At 35.5% G+C, this 20,842-nt stretch overlaps 1 protein-coding gene across 4 annotated transcripts in view; it reads right to left on the reverse strand.

The window, feature by feature from the left end:
- LOC143741298 (ubiquitin carboxyl-terminal hydrolase 22) overlaps nucleotides 1-20,842 on the reverse strand; it is a 49,409-nt gene that overhangs the window by 17,758 nt on the left and 10,809 nt on the right. For all 4 annotated transcript variants that reach the window (XM_077233730.1, XM_077233729.1, XM_077233732.1 and 1 more), the window contains 3 exons: nucleotides 13,755-13,887; nucleotides 3,040-3,153; nucleotides 2,119-2,220 (listed from right to left, as the gene is read on the reverse strand). In XM_077233730.1, coding sequence (XP_077089845.1) covers nucleotides 2,119-2,220; nucleotides 3,040-3,153; nucleotides 13,755-13,887 — 349 coding nt within the window. The remainder of the gene's footprint in view (nucleotides 1-2,118; nucleotides 2,221-3,039; nucleotides 3,154-13,754; nucleotides 13,888-20,842) is intronic.

A 20,842-nucleotide genomic window follows, 5' to 3' on the forward strand; every position in this document is an offset into this window, starting at 1 on the left:
TGGACTTGTGAAACGTCATCAGTCGCTGCCCAAGTACTGTCTCAATACACAAGTTTGCATTTTGGCAAGAACGGTTAAAAATCCCGGAAGTGTTCTTGACACGCCCATTTTCCCGAGGATGCATCGGTTGGTAACTTGTGTGAACTTGACGGCAGAAATATCCCAGGATTCATTTCGGCATTCAAGGAAGGAGCGGGGAGCAGAAAGGCAGAACAACAGTTAGTCGTTTTTCTACAATTTCGTATGCTATTTCATCACTAAATTCACTTCTGAGAGCATTTGATGCGAGAAATCTACTGTGTTGATTTCAAATATTGCCATTTTTACGAAAATTTATGGCGAATCGAAAATATGCTCAAACATTTTCGGTAGTGAAGAATCTCCATAAGCGCACGCCGGTGTAGCTAGCGAGCCAACCGGCCAGTCATGCTAAAAACCTGGCTGTTATCATCAATAATTCTTGTTATGTTTGTGTACTGAAGACGGCGCTGTGCGGGGGTAAAGCGCAATACCAGCAAGAACACATCGCCTCAAACTGTCAGCAGCGTTCTGTGTGCTTGTCACCTTGTAAGTTTATTCTTCCAAGAACAACTAGCAAGAGCGTTCTCCCCAAGAACACAAGTCCGTTCTTTGCATTCTTGGTTTTGAGAAACGGCCTTTATATACTGTTCCCACTTTGTGTATGAATCACTAAAAAGGACCAGCTCAAAAGAGTCATGCGTTCAGGAATCAGCTGTCTTACATTGGTCTCCCAGTACATTTTCAATTCACTATGAGAAACACAAAAGAGTCACTTGTTTGGGAATCGAACTACTCTGGTTGTTTTTGATTCACTAAAAAGAAACAGCTCAAATGAGTCACTCATTTGTGAATACGACTACACTGCTCGAGTTTTGTGTATGATTTACTAAAACAAGCAGCTCAAAAGAGTCATCTATTCAGGAATCGGTGTAATCACACCGGTCACGCTGCGTTTATGATTCGCTACAAAGAACCGACTCAAAAGAGTCATTTGCTTGAGAATCTGAGTCGTTCTCAGTGTTTAGAGAATTGAGAACAATCTCTGTTACTTTAATTTCCTATTATCACTGTAAAGCTGCTTTGAAACGGTCTATATTGTTAAAAGCGCTATATAAATGGAGACTTTACTAGTGCAAATGGTTAAAATTGCACAAACGATCCATTTTCACAACGTAAATGGCCTCGTCTCAATCTGAAGTGTAACCCCAGAAGTTAAAGCTCAGCAGGCTCTCCTCTCCGTCAGATCGAAGCTCTTCCCTGCTGTGCTGACGACGGGTTACAGGGTTTCGTACAGTTCACTATAAGGAACTCAAAAGTGTCACTTGTTTGGGAATCAAACAACAACAGTCCTGTGCGTTATATTTAACATCTGTGTTTTTGTATTAAAAAAAAAATAAAGCAATTGGTTCTGAATGAGAACTGGCTCTCAGCTCCCAACACAAATTATTCCACCATTGAGATTTAACTTAATTTCACTGTCGCTGAAGTCTAGCATCGAGCTGATTTGCGCGTCTGTAATGAACCGAAAGCTGTCGTGTTTCGTTGTGTCATCGGACGCCTACAATCTGTAAACCAACAGCCATCTCACACAATATCCATCTGAATTCATCATGATGGCCCATATTATGTCCTAAATGATCAATGGGAGCTCCGGCTCTCATATGGCTAATCGCATTAGTGCGTTTCTCTGGGTGTGAGAGAGGCTGGCGTTTAGCGCCTACGCTAGGCCTGTGGTGCAGATATTTAACACTATTACTCCACTGCCAAGCCCTCTGACTGAGGGGAAACAGGCGAAAATGAGAAAAGGGAGAGGAAACATTATTTCTCTAATGGCTAGAGTCCATATCTCTGCTTTATTCTCTCTGCACCATGGCATGCAAACACAAAAAAATAGATGGAAAACATCGAAACTGATGGCCAAGAAACAAAGAGTGGTCTTGGCTCCTGTGCAAAACTGCAGTCTCTAGACATTTGACTACTAGAAAATCATTTGAACCCACTGGTTTTATACAGATGAGTTTTGGCAGAGGCCTGATCAACTGCTGTGTTATTGAACAGAGTTTCAGAAATGTGGCCTGTGGGAAATGAAGTTCTTACCAATGGTGCAGTTTGCTGTGATTTTTCTTCGTTTGGGGTTGTGTCGCAGCAACTCCAGCTCTCGCTTCGTAGGCTCCCACATCGAATATTTCTCTCCGATACCTGACGTTTTAGGGGATATGCACATTATATTTCATACGAGAAATAAGCTTTATATATACACAAGACTGCATTAAAAAGTAAAGATGGATTCAATTGAATTAAAGATATTTTAAATACATGTTCTTTTGAACTTTCTATTCATCAAAGAATCCTGAAAGACAAACGTATCATGATTTCCATATGTATGAATAATCATAAATGTTTCTTGAGCTGGAAATCATCATATTCAAATGATTTCTGAATGATCATGTGACACTGAAGACTGGAGTAATGATGCTGAAAATTCAGCTTTGGTCACAGGAATAAATTACACTTTACTATATATTCACATAGAAAACACAAGAATTAACATGTTAACATGATTACCGTGTGGCTAGCCTGATTTAACATGTTGTTAGCATGTTGCTGACACTTGTTTAACACATTGTTAACATGAATTAACACAAATTGTTCCTTTTGCATGCAGACTTTTTGGATTTCATAAACTTTGCACATCAGAAATGTTAAGTTTGAAACAACTTTACAGTGATATCGTCAATGCAAGCCTGAAAACTAAACTTGCACGCTATTATTTTGAGGCCTTGCAAACAACAGCAAACGCAAATCCATTTTAGGCTTACGCGACACGTCACACTTGTGCAGATTCAATAGAAAGCTTAAAGAAAATAATGAAAGATTAGCTCTTATCGGCGGCACAAGCCAAACACACACTCTTTCCCTCCTGTGGCTCGCAACACAACCGTTTCGAATATTAATTTTCCGAATTAACGGCCTCTTAAGCCACAGGCCAAGTTGAACTACAGCGTAAGAGGAACCAACCTTGCAATTTCCAGGCTTTTCTTTGTTCTTCTTTGGCAATCTGCTCCATGTCTTTGTCGTATATGTAGTCTTGGCACACAAAGCAATATATTCCACCATACAAAAGGTCTATAGCTGAATAAGAGAAGGAGAGAGAGAAAAAAAAACAGAAGGAAAGGACCTATTAGAGACCTTTTGGAGAAGTTGACGTTTTCATCTTCCCGTATCTGCCCTGTAAATATGGATGAGGCATTAAGTAAGCATCCCAAGCATTGCTCAGTGCAGCAAATCTGCCTCCTTTAATAAGTGATGGGAATAATAATTAGGGAGCAGCACAGAAACATCCATCGCTGCTCGTGCCACAACATCGTGTCCTCTGTGAAATGTCATGGAGAGCAATCGCTTTTACCTGTCGGCTTCATATTGCCCTGACTGATGCTACAGTTGTGAATGAGTAGCAGCATTTATGAATTTATGCTTATGAAGTGCAATGTAAAGAAAAAAGGAGACTGTAAAGGCGCTACAGTAAAAACCTGTGTACTGTAAGTTCCCTTATTCTATACAGGGAAAAACTATAACCTTTAATGATGTAATTTTGCAGTAAACCTCTGTTAAAATGTACCTTTTGTATAGTTTAATGCATCTTTGCTGAATATAAGTAACAATAAAAACGAACATATATTGGAAGATACCAATATGCTGGCCGATATATCATGCATCCCTGATAATGGTACAATAGTAATAAATGCTGCTCTATTGGACAACTGTTCTTTGACATTGATAATAATCATAAATGTGTCTTCTTGAGCAGCAAATCATCTTATTATACTGATTTCTGAAGGATCATGTGACACTGAAGACTGGAGTAATGAAAATACAGCTTTGATCACAGGAATAAATTACAGTTTAAGACATATTTAAATTGAAAATATTATGAAAATAATATGAAAATGTTATTTTAAAACTTATTTTTCCACAATTTTTTACATTATTTTAGTGTTGTGTGTTATGATGGTGTTTTGTCCATCTTCTATATATTAGTAATTACCACAGCTTGTGGAGAAGCTACATGTGATGAACTTTAATCATATTGCTTTCTCATTAAAACCTGCGTTATTACAGTTATATGTTAAAGGTAATGCAGGTTTTAGTAGCAGTGTGACTTTGCCATTTCAGCAGAAAAGGGCTGTTGGATTTACTGATAACATTTTTTAAAATATATTTTCTAAATATTAAAAACCCGTAATGTACATACCTGATAATAAGAAATATGGTTAATAAAACAAAAAGTGTCACTCTGTAAATTATAAGATGATCCCTTGATTTTCATGTTTTTTGAAGGATATCTCACCAAGGCTATTTGATGGAAAAAAAATACACAGACAAAAAAATAGACATATTGTGGAAAACATGTTTATATATATATACATATATACATATATATATAAATAATGTGTGTGTGTGTGTGTGTATATATACATATATATATATACACACACACACATATATATATACATACACACACACACTATATATACCCACATATATACACACATATATACATACATTTACACACACACATTATATATACCCACACATATACACACACACATATATATATATATACACACACACACACACATTATATATACCCACACATATACACACACACATATATATATATACACACACACACACACATTATATATACCCACATATATACACACACAAATATACATACACACACAATATGTAAATGTTGCCATTTTTACTGTTTTAACAAAAAAATCATGTAATTTTTACAGAATAATTCTATTTACTTTTTTTACACAGTGCCATTCGACCATTTCTCCAAGCCTGCAGTTGCAGTACCTGTTTTTCAGTTCCCATGGTAACCCGATGATGGTCTGTTTCACACAGATGCACTAAATGTTCGCAGGTGGAGTGAAGCGGGGGGGAACCGGCTTCTATTTGTGACACGACACTAATGCACAGCCTGGCACCAGCTGTCGACAGGTGCTCGGACTATGAAGCTTTTAGAGGCTTTCAGTGCCAATGTTTGCACGACTATTTTCAGTTATTGCAAAGGGACAGAAGTCTTATTATGAGCGCTAGTTGAACTGGCAGGACGTTAACAATCCGCACAGGCATGTGGTAAATCTGTTAAATCTGTTCAAAAACGACCCCATTTACTTCCTAAATTAATGTATTTAGTCTCTTTGTGCAAGATTAGGATTTATTAATGCATCACGAGAAATGCATTGCATAATATTTCATTAAAATACAATGCAATCTAATATTTAAAATAATATAAGCCAATAATAAATACCAATGCAACGATACATCAAATTAAATCCTAATAGATTTTTTTATTTTTTATTAAACAGGCTTTATTATTTTCCCTTGCAATATCTCTGTCACACTTGCAGATGCATCACATAATGTAAGTTGAATGCGTTCTGCTGCTGTCTATTTTTGTCTAAACACATTCTGCGGATGATATTGTCATGGCAATACATTCCTATTAAACTATAATCCTGTTCACACTATTCATGATGTATAAAGATTCATTAAAATGTAAAATTTGCATTGAATGGTAACACTTTAAAATTGGATTCACTTCATTGATACATTGGGCATCATAAACTAACTATAAACATCAATATTTTACAGCATTTACAGAATCTAGGTTGATGTTAGTTATTATGAATACAGTATTGTATGTTTCTTCATAATGCATTAGTTAATGTAAATGTAACTTAAATTGTTAAATATGTCTATTTAGAATTAAACTTAACATAGATTAATAAATGCTGCTAAATTCAGGGTTATCAATAAAAAAAAATCCCATTGCTCGAAATAAAATAAACATTAACATGAATACATATACATACACACACAGATATATACACACACACATATATAAGCATTTTAATTCAGCTACTAGTCTCATTTAGTTTATTTCAAAATATTAACAAACTATAACATTATATAATGATAAAAAACTGGTTGTTTTACACTTAATATGTATTTAACATTATTTATTGTAATGTGTTACCATTTCTTTGGGGTCCTTCATTTCAGAGTCACACTCAGGACCTTCGGGTCCAAATGGGCCGGAAGGGTTTGATTCATATTTATTAAAAGAAAATCATAAAAAAAAAGTTTACTTGTTTTTTATAATATTTTTTCTTTTCTTTTTTGGTGTTTTGAGAATTTTATGATTTATAATTAATATTTATGCAATAAATATGACCCATTTCCCCCCAGTTTTCCCCCCATTGAATATAATAGAAAATTATTTTTAAAAAAATATATATTATTTTTTATTTTTTTTAAAGCTGTATTTAATTTTAGAGTCAATCCTGGACCTCATGAAAGCAATTTTTGAAATGAGATGGATGCCATCTGGTGGACAAACTGGGCATTTTAAAAATGCACAACACATAGGTAATCTGAATTTATTGGTTTGTATAAAATATATAAAATATATAAAAGTGTGTGTGTGTGTGTGTGTGTGTGTGTGTGGACGTGGATGTGGATGTTTTGCACTCTTGATGTTTTATAGATTCACCCCTTCACTGTTGTGTGCTTTTTTTCTGGATCGTGGCTGATTTGTAGATTGTACGCACACAAAAAACTCGGTATTTTCACATTTTTGCCATTTGATTTCCTATCCGGGTCCATTTGGACCCGAAGGTCCTGAGTGTGACAATTTTTTTTACAACCACTTAGATTATTCAAATCCTGTCCCCAATTTTTTTGGATGTTCATATACCAAGTACCAAAAAAGTCACCAAATTTCAGACCATTCCGATGAAGCTATGATTTTTAAAAAAAAAATATTTAAATGCGTCGGGTCCATTTGGACCGAAGGACCCCAGACAGTTAAGACTATTTTTACCATTTTTCTTGTCACTTATTTTACCATGTTGAATGTGGCAAACAATAAAAGCAGTTTAATGGTGAACGTTAAAGTGTCATGAAACCCGTTTTAGCACTGGTCGTTCAAGAAATGGGTGTGTAAAGCAGAGGAAAACGACTAATAAAACACAGACCTGCAACACACTGATTACACAGACATATGAATATTTGTGATATTTATGAATAAATGTGAGCAGAGAAAGAAAAAAATGCAACAGAGTTGAAGGAAACTTGATGCATTTTAAAAATATAAACCTGTGACAAACTAGTGTCCTGGAATTTCCAACTTCAATCCGATGCCTATCGATATTCGATACCAAGAGGAAAACTGCCATACAGATAATTTGTTAATATATCATAATTTTTTGACAATTTGGGCAATTTTGTTGTAAAAAGTTACAGACAGAACAGGGAAGCTTTATTTGAATCGTTGAACTACATTTACGGTACAAAGACGAGAAGTAAAGAGTCAGTAAAAAAATTAAATTCATAGCAAATGAGGGCACAAATTAATACAAGAGAATAAAGAATCAAATGAAATAAACATGGCTTTAAGTATGTGGGTCTAACAGTAGTAAAACTACCACAGAAATGAAAGTAATCAAATGTAAAATAACCCTGGATAGTTTTCATTGTAAAAATTACATAATGCTTACAAGTAACATTACAAAACAAGATCATCGAGTGATTTCCTTTAGAAACTGATCCGTATGCAAGACAGACATTTTTTTGACACTTTTTTAATAATGTATTTGACCATTTAAGCGCAATAAGATGCAAAAATGACTCATTTTGGTTCTCGTAAGCTGTTTTGAGAGGCGGCTTTATGAGAGATCAGCGGTGAGCGAAACCTGCGGGAATGAGTAAAATAACACACAATACAGGTGTGTGTCAGTTTAGAGAGAGCGAGAATGCGTGTATCAGTGTATCGATACTGCAGAAAAGGAGGATTCGAACCGTTTTTAGATATTCAGTGTCGATACATATCGAAAAACTTATATTTTTGACAACACTACAACTAACTCACAAAAAATCTTATTATTAGAGACTACTAAAAACTATCATGAACAAAAATGCATTCCTGATAAATAATTAGCCTAATTCTTAGAAATATCAACAAATCAGCATTGTAAATTGGCAGAGTTATGGGTCTGTATTAGGGCTGTCACTTTACGTTCGAAAATCGATTGCACAATCGATCGGACCAACCAACACAAGTTTCGAAAACGAAAATAGGGAATCGATTTTAACTGCCTTTTTTTTTTTTTTTTACCAAAAATGTGTTTTAGTGTGACAGATCAATACAGTGCACAGAACATGTAGGATGTTGGGAAATAACAATGTCTTTTCTGTTAACCAAATGCTTTTTAATATTCGCTATTGCTTCAGTGCAAGTGAACAAGCGCGTTGTTACTGTTACTTGATGCTTAGTGACGTGTGTGTTTTCAAGCAAGCCAGAAATGCGCAGATTCTGCGCAACACGCTGTATTTAATATATCATGAGGACTCACGAGTTGCGTATTTGCGCTAAATCCACGCAGATTTGGCTTACACGAACTTCCCCAGCAAAGTGACTAAACATAGAAACACGCAAAATTGGCTCGTGATATGACAGCGTTACCCGCCAAAGTTCATTTTTATCCGAATTTGGCGTGTGTCCATTTCAATCCTTGAATGTTGCACTCCTGTTTGTCACCTTGCAAAAAACTTCACGCCAATAAATCATCAGAAACATTGCTGACTTGTGCGCGTCTCAAGCGCCCTCCTTACGTTCGTCCTAATGCCTGTTAGTTGTCCGTGGATTTGTAAATATTTGGTGTTGAAAATGGAAACGTCTTTAGACATGGAAAAATCGATTTTACAATCGATTCAATGAACACATATGTCTCAAAAATCGAACAGGATTTTTTCACAAAAGTGACAGCCCTAGTCTGTATGAAGTGAGAGAGAAGGTAAATAATAATTTTGTCATTACGTTTATGAGCTGAACAAATGACACAGAAAAGAATAAAAGGAATTTTAAATGTATTTTTTAAACCGTCAAAATGTAAAAAACTGTGACTCATGCAGGATAGATTTAAACAGTATTTTTCAAAAGAGAGAAGTTGCACAAGAGAATGAGGTGGGGTTGCATGACACACACACACACACACACACACACACACACACCAAAAGCATAGCAGGCCTTCAGGTAACCATGGGAACCAGCACAGGAAAAAGAGGAAAGAACACCGAGATCAAGCCTGACAAGTGTGAGCCGACAAAACCGCCACGGCAAATAGAGGGCGAAAAAACGAAACCCACTCTAAATAAATTGCAACAACAGAGACGCACAAGCCGAAAGAATCGGTGGCTCATTCAGACTTAATTACTCCCCGGTCGTCTTTGGAGAATAATCACAGTTTTCCTCCTCGGGAACGGCGCGCTCATTCACAGACATCCCATGTACGGAGACTAACCTAATTAAATGTTCAATCAAACTCCGAGGGGAACGCGAGTGTAAAGACTGAGCGACGCCTCGACGCCACCTGGGAAACGCAGCACGACTCCAGCGATCGCTTTCGCCTCTTTGGTGACATGAAACTGCGGATTCGTCGGGATGAATGATAAATCATGGAGTAAAACAAATCACACTGGACCAGTGGCAAGGGACTCGGATTTGTTGGCAAAAACACACAACAAAATTACTATAACTAACTAAAAGAAAAAAAAGAAAACAGAAAAATAAGTCAGGTTCGAGGCCTTCCATATTGAATTAAACACAGGCGAGGCTGAGGCCGAGTTTTTGCCTACTGAAAGTTATTTTGGAAAGATATTTAAAAGCGAAAAAAGTGAAAGCGAGTCCCATACTCAGAATTTGCACACACACATTATTGAACACACACACGGCGTAGTGGGCACCCATTATTTTTTGCTGCTGTGGATGAAAGAGCTTGCTGTTCATTCATTTCATGGCCGTACAGAGACTCAAACCCGAGACCTTCGGGTTACAAGTTGAACAGTACAATCCATTAATGCACTGTATTCTGTCCCTCACGGCGCTACTCTGACTAAAGTCTATAGTATATCAATGATGCTAAAGCAACACTGGTTAATGTATAGTTTGCTGTTTAATATTTCACCTTATTTATTGTAGTTTTACCATTTAATAAATATTTTTACTTTTAAAGTGCCTTATTATGCTACTTTAAATGTTCCTATGTTGTTCTAGAGTCTCCTACAACAGGTTTACATGCATCCAAGGTCAAAAACACTTTAATTTTCTCATAATACACATTACAGCATCAGCTCTTTTCTCACAGTGACTGAAACTGGTCAATCAAGGATTCAGTCTCTCTAAACCCCGCCTCTCTGAGAGCTGCTCTGCTCTGATTGGTCAGAAACCAAATGCTCATCAAATCTGAATCTCAGCTCTTGACACACAGTGATACGAACAGTAAGGATGGCGTGGGTTTTAAGTGGATTTGGTTTGTCAGCAGAAAACAGCGCCTTCTCGACACGAACAACACGAACCAAACTCTTCCAGTCTCAGATAAACTACAGTGTTGGAGGGCGGAGCTAAGAGACACTGTTCAGCCAATCAAAACCTTAGACTGGAATTATGCAAATTAGTAATAAACTTTACAATAACTCCATTTATCTGCAATTTGATCTTTGAAACTTTGCTGACCTTTTATATTCAAATATGTGCATTATGAAAGGTAATGTCTGAAAAAGGCATAATGGGGCACTTTAACTTTGATTGTGAGCCACATTCACCATTAAAATGAGTGCAATTTTTAACTCTCCAGTTGCTAAAGTGTACAATTAGTTGTGCTTTAAATTGGGCTTTCTTTACTAAAACGACTGATCGATAAAATCTGGATTACATTACATTTATTCATTTTCGATAATCCGAGCATCACAATAAGTCTGATATCTGTCGCCATTTCAGGTTCATTGCCACTTTTAATCTATTGTGAAGGACTTGGATTAGTTCAAGAAACCCGTTCCAATAATCAGTGACATCAAGAGTCTTAAATGGACGACAAAGTCCAACAGTACCACACTTTAATGTTCTCCTCTCTGCTTCTTTATTGGCTGTTCAGGCCATCTGTGACAAAGACTGCCAACAGCGTTACAGAAAGAGATGCTCATGCTCTCCTTCTCGAAAAATAAACCTAATTTAGGATTTTTCTAAATAACACCACCACTTTTCTGGCCCATTTTTAATCATAAATGTTTTAATGTTTTAGAGCACAAACTTTTGGTTTAAAAACATATGGATGGTGTCAGGACAGAAGTTGTCTAAGTACAACTTCATATTAGTTGATGCAATTCATATTAGTTAATGCATTAATTAATGAGACCTTATTGTAAAGTGTTAGAAATATATGTCCGTCATAATTTCTTCCAGTTTAACTTTTATTTTGACGGGTTGGTATCGAAGAGCTTTGAGTTTCATTTTCATGTTTTGTTGCCGTAGAACAAACATGTTTGCCCATATATATATATATATATTTCTATCTGATCACACTACAAGGCACGCTAGCTACTTTAACATGCAAACAAATAATCCATAAGTAATCGTTCTGAAAACCTACATTCTTTTTAATTATTTTCTTCAATCTACAGCATTTTAGTGTTTTTAATTATTTGTATTGGGAGTAACCCACAAGCAATGTTCTCCAGTTATCCTAGATACAGTCAAACCAACATTTATTCAGACACCTTCAACATTTCTCACATAATCAGTTTATTCGCTATAGTTTAGAAAATGGTAATGAAATATGACAAGAACTCAGTTGATATTTCACTTCTGTTAGACTCTCACACATGAATTATGCTGAATATCTGTCAGCTGTTAAATCTAACTACACAATTAGATGATATAAATTTAGCCCAATTAATCACCAAGCAATGCTTCATGTTGTTCAGTCTGTGGTGTAAAAAGGTGCATTAGCAATTAAAGAAAAAACACTTCAGCAAAACATGATCAGCTCAAAGTGTCCCAATCATTTTTGGTCCTAAATCTTTATAAATTTCACTGTATGAAGAATTTTTGGGTATAATATGTCACAGTTTACTTTATTTTGCTCTCCTCACTTACATAAATGAACTATAGTGTCCTGCACACACTAGTAAAAAAAATCAAAAATTATATCTGGTGTCTGAATAATTTTTGGTTTGACTGTATTTTCCAATACACAAGAGGAAATCCTACAAGATGGCAGACAGAGATGGCAGCTTCAAATCTCTAGGTAGAAATTAAATTAATTGTGTGAAGCTCGAGGGTGATTTGGAAAAACCCCACACCTCTGAAACAGGTGTTTGATGAACTCGAAGCCATCGCTGGAAGCAAACACTGCAAGTCACACAGAGTCAGGGCCTATTATCCCCTCGCACACTATAATTACCCAAATTCACGTCTGTTTGCGCTTCTTATGTGTTTGTTGTTGGAGGGTGGCGCCCTTCCTCATTAAAACAGAGGGGATAATTACATGCCACCGATGCATTAAGGAACTGGGAGATTTCCAAGACCCCATCCAAACATCCACTGCCGTATTTGTGCACTTGCTGCCTCTTGCTTTTGTCGGGTACAATCAGAAAAGCTTTTTTTAATGGCTTTTGGAGCAGAAATGAAACTAGTTTTTGTGCACGTATGGTGGGGTATTTGATTAAACCACTACTTCTCTGCTCAGTATTCAATATTAGGGCCCTACGATTTCCGTGATGTGAAAAAGCAAATAGAATCGACGAAACACGGTCACAGAAATGGAGTTTACTGTATAAACTTATAAAATTAATAAATGAAAAGTAGGGCTTATAATGTGTAACGAAAAGTAATTTGATCAAATTTTTATCTAGACTAATATCTGTGAATATTTAAGCAGAAAATGAAACACGAAGCTCTTCAACACCAACCCATCAAAATAAAAGTTCAACTTGAATAAATTATGACAGAAATATATTTGTAACACTTTACAATAAGGTCTCATTAATTAATGCATTAACTAATATGAATTAACAATGAGTAATATATTCTTGTAGCATTTATTAACCCTTGTTAAACACTTTTGGATTTTAAAAATGTATTAGTAAATGTAAAAAATTAACATTAATTAACAATACTTCTACAGCATTTATTAATCTTAATGTACAGTAGTTAACTAATGTCAAATTAACCCTTGCTGTAAAAGGTTACCAATATACCACTATTGTATAGTAGAATGTACTGTACTTAAAGTCATAATAAAAAAACTTTAATAAGGAGTATCAAAATAAAATCTCCATGTTTTAACTGTAAACCATAAATACAGGAAAATTAAAACAGACAATAAAAAAATACATATTTGACTAAATTATTAAATTGGATTAGACAGGATTTTTGATTACTAAAAAGTAATTAAATCATTAAAAAAAATCTAGTCAAATTAAAAAAATAAAACATGAAATATTTGGAAAATTAAAATGTGTTTCAATGTTAAACATTTAATAAACTGCTGTTAATTTGTATAAATTTCATGATTTCAAATAATTAGCTACGCTCCCTGGTTAATACAATTTAATTTAAGCATTAAAATGGAATCTAGAAAAATGAAAACGAAAAAATAGAATTCGGGTGGAAAAATAAAACACTAAAATATGCACCTCATGCAGAGTTGTGACTGTCTATTATTCATCGTCTCTATCGGAGTTTAATTGTCATGATTGTGTGTTCTGCGCACGAGTCGTGCTCATATGTTCTGTTTCCTGCGTGTCTTACCTTAGATGTTGAGAAGCTGAAATGCGTACGAGTAAGTCTTTGTGAAGAACGCTCGTGTGCATCTTACCTAGGTTGTGTCTCTTGTTTTTGGCGTGCTCGTGGATGTGTTTCTTGCTGAAACAGCCGAAGAACACACAATGGAGACAGGAGTGAAGTCGATTTAAATGAGCTCCACACATGTGACACATACATGACTTTGCCTAGAATGAAAAGAGAAAGAGATGTACAGGCGTTTAGTTAGTTTATTATAGCACAGCAGAAGGGGTTCAGGAAGCAAAAATTGATTTTCTCAACAGAAAAACCTTTTAAGACAGATCAACCAACAATTATAAGGGACAATTTGCAATTTATCGCACAAAAATCTTTAAAAATAATGCATAATAAGGGGCCGATTGAACAGCAGAGGATCTGAAGTCCTGAAATTAAATTTAAAGGCGGTGAATCTATTACAGAAGCGGTGCTTTGATGGCTATAGCAACAGTGTTTCAGAGAGATTGAATTTAAGAAACAAAATCTATATATTTTGACTTGTTCATGATCAGTTTAATCTCTGAATGTCTAAATGCAGTGAATTTGGACGTGTAGTCCAGTACCCGCAGCTGAATGACTTTTCCCATGTAACGCATAAGTCACGATCCCACAGTCGCTAATCATCCTCTGGCTCCGCCTGCTTACAATAGCCACGCCCCCAAACTCTCACTATTGGTTGAACTGGAAAGTGATTGACAGATCTGAGCACACACTATGTTTTGATTAGGGACGTGCGATATATCGGCTACCATATCGGTATCTGCCGATATAAGTTCGTTTTTAATGTTATCGTTAACGACCCGATAATATAGTTTGGCTGATACATTAAAAACCAATAAATAATGTATTATTTCCTTCACCTGAGACACTTCAGATGTGCACGGTTCAACATGATGGTTTTGAATTGCTTGAAATATGATTGAATCACTTCAAAAAAGGAAAATATAGTTAAGTGCAACATGTGCCGTCATATCGGCTACATTAAATTTTAATGAGAACATAATAATTGTGTGTTTGGGACATGGCTTTCATGGTGAGACTTTAGTTCTTGTAATCAGGCTTTCAAACACTATATAAAAATTTGGATTTAGATTTATCGGCCAATATATCGGTCACCGGATTTCAACTATAAAGAATTATCGGTATCGGCCAAAAATTTTAATATCGGTGCATCCCTAGTTTTGATGACCGCTGGGACTTTTAAGCGAGATAAACACATGAATGGCACACTACTATTAATTAGTCAAAGAACAATAAGCTGGGTTAAGAGAATGCATTTTTACATTAAAAAAAAAATCTTGCTTCACCTTTACAATATGCATTAAACAGAAAGAGCAAAGTCAACCACAATAAGACTCCCATTCCCAATTCGTACTCGCTGACTATCCCAACACCCTGATCTCCAATTTAGTACAGTAGTGTTGGTTTTAGATCATTAAACAGCTCCAGTGTTTTACACTTTGCTCAGCTTTTACCTCCAGACTAGCTATTTTTATAGAGACCCCATTTTCAGCTTCACACTTCGCCCTTTCGTTATTCCCCGGCGACACGCCACCCAGCAGATGACTGAGAATAACTTTCCTAGCGCATGAATGGAGCGCTCGAGCGTCACACCACCGGTGACACGAGAACACAGAGATCTGGAGCACTTCTGCATGTTTCTTTTTCATTACAACAGCTTTATTGAAAAGCGACTGTGCTACAACCACAATGTCCTGAAGTCTAGCGAGTCGGATGGCAGCAAGGGACATATGAAAAAATGAGGATTTTACAGAGAAAAGATGCATTTAAATCATGCTAACGTCATTATTAAACCTTAACGTTCTCATTCGAGTTGAAAGGCGAGTTGAAAGGTGCTGTGGATGTTTCGGGAGAGAGAACGAGAAGGGAAAGGCCTTGTTTTGTCAGTCTTTCATCAGAGTAATTTGATCGGAGACATGGAGGGAGAAAGGCCTGCGGTAAGGTGAACTTGGCAAACATATGATACGGTGTTAAAGACACACAACAGCGCAACAAACATCTTCATGCGATCACTAGAGCATGACAGGGCTATTATAGGTTTTGCAAGCTGCAGTGAAGCCTAATATCATTAAGTATTACAGTAATATGGTATTCAAAAGTTCCTGATCACGTCATGAAACGGGATCATTTCATGACCAAACATCTCGACTCGGATCCAATAGCTTTGCCACACCCAGACTCTACGACACAACCTGACTGATGAGCAGAACATGTAGTGTACACTACGTGTAGTATGCAAATTATCTGTTAGAATAAAAAAAGTTACCAAAAAGTGCATTACAGAACAACGTTCTTGACATAACTATCCATTTCTGTTGTGACAAATGCCACAAATTTCTTTATTTTTTATGAAGCGCAAAAAAAAAGCATAATCACTTTTATTAAACTTGATATGAGCTCATGCAAAAACGATTTTGAACAATTAACCATCTGAAACATTTAGCAATGCATAATGCATGCAGTTTCACATACTATTTTTAAAGAATAGACAAAAAATAATGTAAATAATGACACAATGTTCATTTTTGGATGAAATTTCACAATTATTAACATCATAATTCTAGCTAAGTACATTAATTTTTAAACCATGTAATGTACTGGAGATGCACCTGAGTATCGGCTGCAGATATTTATCAGCCGGTTTTGATCAATTTAAAACCATTGGCATATCGGCTATAAAAAGGAAGATATAACAAATGAATATCTGATTAATTAACAGCGGGAAAGCACTACATAAGAAATATGTAATGTTCTGTAATAAGTCAACTTAGTTAATGTTGTTAAGAAATATTTGATAGGAAGATTAACCTCTGAAGGTTGTCTTATTTGCATTTTATCTTATTTTGTGCCTCTCTTATTTTGTTGGCCTGTTGAATGTTAAATGGCTACAATCCATGTTCAATGAAAATTATTTGTTTTTGAACTTTAAAACATGATCAAAACAATCTATTTTAAAGATAAAAGTGAGCGAGCAAGTGACAAATATCGGTATCTACTAATAGTTGTTTATTAAAATCTGTATCTCCCAAAAAAAAAAATTTTTTTTTTTTTAAATCAGTTCATCCCTATAATGTACATTGAGTACTTTGTGTTAAATTATCTTGGCTTTAAATTAAGAAAAAAATAATTACTGTTGTTATTTTTTCCCTGTTTCTAACAGAACAGCTGAGGGAATGTCTCTTTACAGACCAACGTAATTCAATCTCCTGATTTTTTTCCCCTCCGTATTTTAGAAAGTCATATAAACACTAACACTATTTCTTTTGCTATTAGGACAAATGGAAATGCAAAAGTTATATTTATTGTAGTCATTCAAACTGCCTTACAAACTTAATGTATTTGTACGGTGGTTCATACTGCACAGTACACAGTGATCTGAACATTTCATTCTGAACATCTCTGATGACGCCTACAGTCTCTCTCTCTCTCTCTCTCTCTCTCTCTCTCTCTCTCTCTCTCTCTCTCTCTCTCTCTCTCTCTCTCTCTCTCTCTCTCTCTCTCTCTCTCTCTCTCTCTCTCTCTCTCTCTCTCTCTCTCTCTCTCTCTCTCTCTCTCTCTCTCTCTCTCTCTCTCTCTCTCTCTCTCTCTCTCTCTCTCTCTCTCTCTCTCTCTCTCTCTCTCTCTCTCTCTCTCTCTCTCTCTCTCTCTCTCTCTCTCTCTCTCTCTACAAACGTCATCACAAAATATTATTAAGAAGTATTACTATTTTTTTTTTAATTATTAAATGATATATTCTCTTCATTTGGAAGTCGCTTTGGATAAAGCGTCTGCTAAATGATTAAATGCAAAAGTTAATTATTATGATAATGTGATGTTTCAGTCGTCGGTATATCGCGAAACATACAGTGCAACCAACGCAGTCTGATTCCCAAACAAATGAGTCACATGAGCCGGTTCTTTAGATGAATCAGAATCAAATTAAAACGAAAATGAAATCTGTATGAATAGGTGAGCAGAACGAGTGTGTGCCAATGACATCAGAGCAGAGAGAAGGGCTCCTCTGTCAGCCACGGACACCAGGCGATGATCCCGACTCAAAACAGCCTCAATCGCTCTCATTGGACAGATCCAGTATAACCAGCACTGTCATCCCTCGTAACGCATGTGCCTTTCAATCATTCAGCCAATCAACATACTCGAGGACAGTGGGATCCTCCATGCACTATATAGAGTGTGTGTGTGTGTGTGTGTGTGTGTGTGTGTGTGTGTGTGTGTGTGTGTGTGTGTGTGTGTGTGTGTGTGTGTGTGTGTGTGTGTGTGTGTGTGTGTGTGTGTGAGAGTGTGTTGTCTGGCCATCCCATTTTATTTAGTCACCGTATGTCGGCACCTCTCCGACCGGGACTAACAAATCACTCCAGTTTGGATAATTTCTGTATGGTTAACAAACTCTGACTGACTGTTGTGAAATGCTTTGTTTGAGGTCAAAAGTTATGAAGTTAATGCATTTTAAATAGGGATGCTTTAAAAAAAAAAATCTGTGGCCAAAATTTTAGTGCATCCCTATATTGAAAATACAGTCTAAGTGAAATAAAATGTGTTTTTATAGAGTACATGTGTGCTGAAATTCTTTATAGGGTAAAAATGTGCCTATATTGTGCCAAAAGTCTTTTTTTTGTCTCAACTATGGTGATTAGCTTCAATTTTTACAAAATTATTTTAGAATATTTTAATAATTGATTGGGCCTAGATGTTATGGTAATGAGATCTGAAATATTAACATAAAAATATATATATAATTATATTTTAAATTTATTACGTTATTGCAAATAAAGTCTTTATTTTATCAACCATTTTAAATAAAATGTAAAATATTTATTAGGTTTATATATTTATAATTAAATACATTAAATACATTAAAATAAAAAGTAAATATAAATAAATTATATATATTATTATATATTATAATAATAATAATAATAATATAGTATTAATAATAATAATTATTATTATTATAATAATAATAATAATTATAATAATAATATTACTAATATTAATACATTATTAATACTAATACTTATAATAATATATTATTAATACTAATAATTATAATATATATATATATATATATATATATATATATATATATATATATATATAATTAATAATAATAATTATAATATATCAATATATAATCAAGGATCAATAACGACAGTGACTATAACCAGCTTTCTAACCGCCAATCACATCGTCTCTCGCAGTTTCTGCGGCAACCGAACATCCAATCACTGCGTGGCTGCCGTGTTTCCAAGATCACAAGTGTAGTAGGAGGCGTGTGGGTGATGAGGAGAATCAAGGGAGGCAAGAGACATGAAAGAGGAGAAACAAAAGAGAGACAGAGAGAGAAGGTGCTGATGATAAAGGATGGATGACAGTTCAAACACATGCAGATGAGGAACGAGAACGCCTCGACTGTGTTAAGCCTGCTCGAGGCTAAATAACCGAGATCAGCTGAGAGAAACCGCGAGCGAACGCAAAGGGAGTGTAAGACTGATGCTAGAAAGCTGAAGGCAACATCACAACGCAATTAGTGGAGAGGCCTTGTCAATTACCCAGAGTCCCATTCTGCTGAAGGACTACTTCTGAATGGGAAGGACGCTCACTGTGTGAAACGTTATTTCACTTAATCCCGGAGTCTATCCCTTCTCTGCAATTAAAAGACTCATTAAGATCTGTAGAAGAGAAATAGTGAAACTGTGGTTTCTTTAAAGTAATTCCAGCAACATGATGAGACAATACATTATGACCGCCTGTCTAATATAGTGTCGGTTCTCCGTATTTAATTTTGGTTCTAGCTATTTTTTAATTTAGTCTTAGTCCTGTGTCAAATGTGTACTTTAGTTATCATCAGGGATGAACTGATATGAAAACTTTGGTCGATAACCGATAATTCTTTTTATTTGAAAACCGATATATTGGCCGATAAATCTAAATAATAAAAATAAAAATAAAATTGAGAGCCTGATTAGAAAAACTAAAGCCTCATAATGTCCCAAGCACACCATTATAACGATGTTCTCATAATTTTATGTAGCTTATATGAGACTTTGCACATTTTGCACGGAACTGGATTTTCCTTTTTGACGTGATTTCAATCATATTTCAAGCAATTCAAAACCATCATGTTGAACAGTGCGCATCTGAAGTGTCTCAGCTGAAGGAAATAATACATTATTTATCGGCTTTAATATATTGGCGAAATTTTCTGATCGGGCCGATAACGATAGCATTAAAAATTAACATATTCAGACCAATACCGATATGGTGGCCGATATATCGCGCATACCTAGTTATCATATTTGGTCAACCTCATCCTGTTTTTGTTTAGTCAAGTTTTACTCAACTAAATGTTTGAACATTTTAGTCTAGTTTTAGTCAATAAAAACTTTACTTTTTTGTCATGCTGCATAATGGTTGAATTGATAATCCCGATTATTTTGCTCAAAATTATAATTATTTTTACATTTCATTAGGATTACTGCACTTTCACCTATAAACACAAATCAAGCCAATATAGTCGTCAAACACAACCGCTAATATAGTCAATAGATTCATGTTTAGATTTATTACAGTTCATTTCCGAGAAGGTTCGATCGTAGATTTAGTCGCAGAAAACACAGAACGCGTGACAGAACACAGACCGACTGAACGACACTTTCATTTAAGCAGAAACCTCAAATGGGTTAATATAAACGAGGTCATCCACACGACTTCTGCAGTGTAGAGAGAGCGTGTGCACAGGGTTGCCAGATTGCAAATATTAAGTAAAACCCCAGGTAGAAAGCGTGTTCTTTTAACAGAAAAGCTCTGAATTAGCACAAAATCTGCGTGCAAATAAAGAGAGGTATATTGGCTTTATAAAACTGTATAATAGGACCATGTGTCAGGTCTTAAAGCGACAGTAGCCTAATATATCGGCTGCCAAATTATGAGATAATGCTAAAAATACCTATATGGCAGTTTTTCTCCATGGTATCGATGCCAAAATTGTGGCCAGTGAAGTAACTTTGGGAAACTACTAGCCACTGCGGCTGGTAAGTAAAAGAGTTAATGTCAAGCCCTGATGGTCATATATGTGTATATGATGTATATATGAATATTTTTGTT

This window comes from Siphateles boraxobius, unplaced genomic scaffold (assembly GCF_051911475.1).
Source record: "Siphateles boraxobius isolate OS27281-9 unplaced genomic scaffold, OSU_SipBor_1 185, whole genome shotgun sequence".
Classification (NCBI taxonomy): Eukaryota; Metazoa; Chordata; class Actinopteri; order Cypriniformes; family Leuciscidae; genus Siphateles; species Siphateles boraxobius.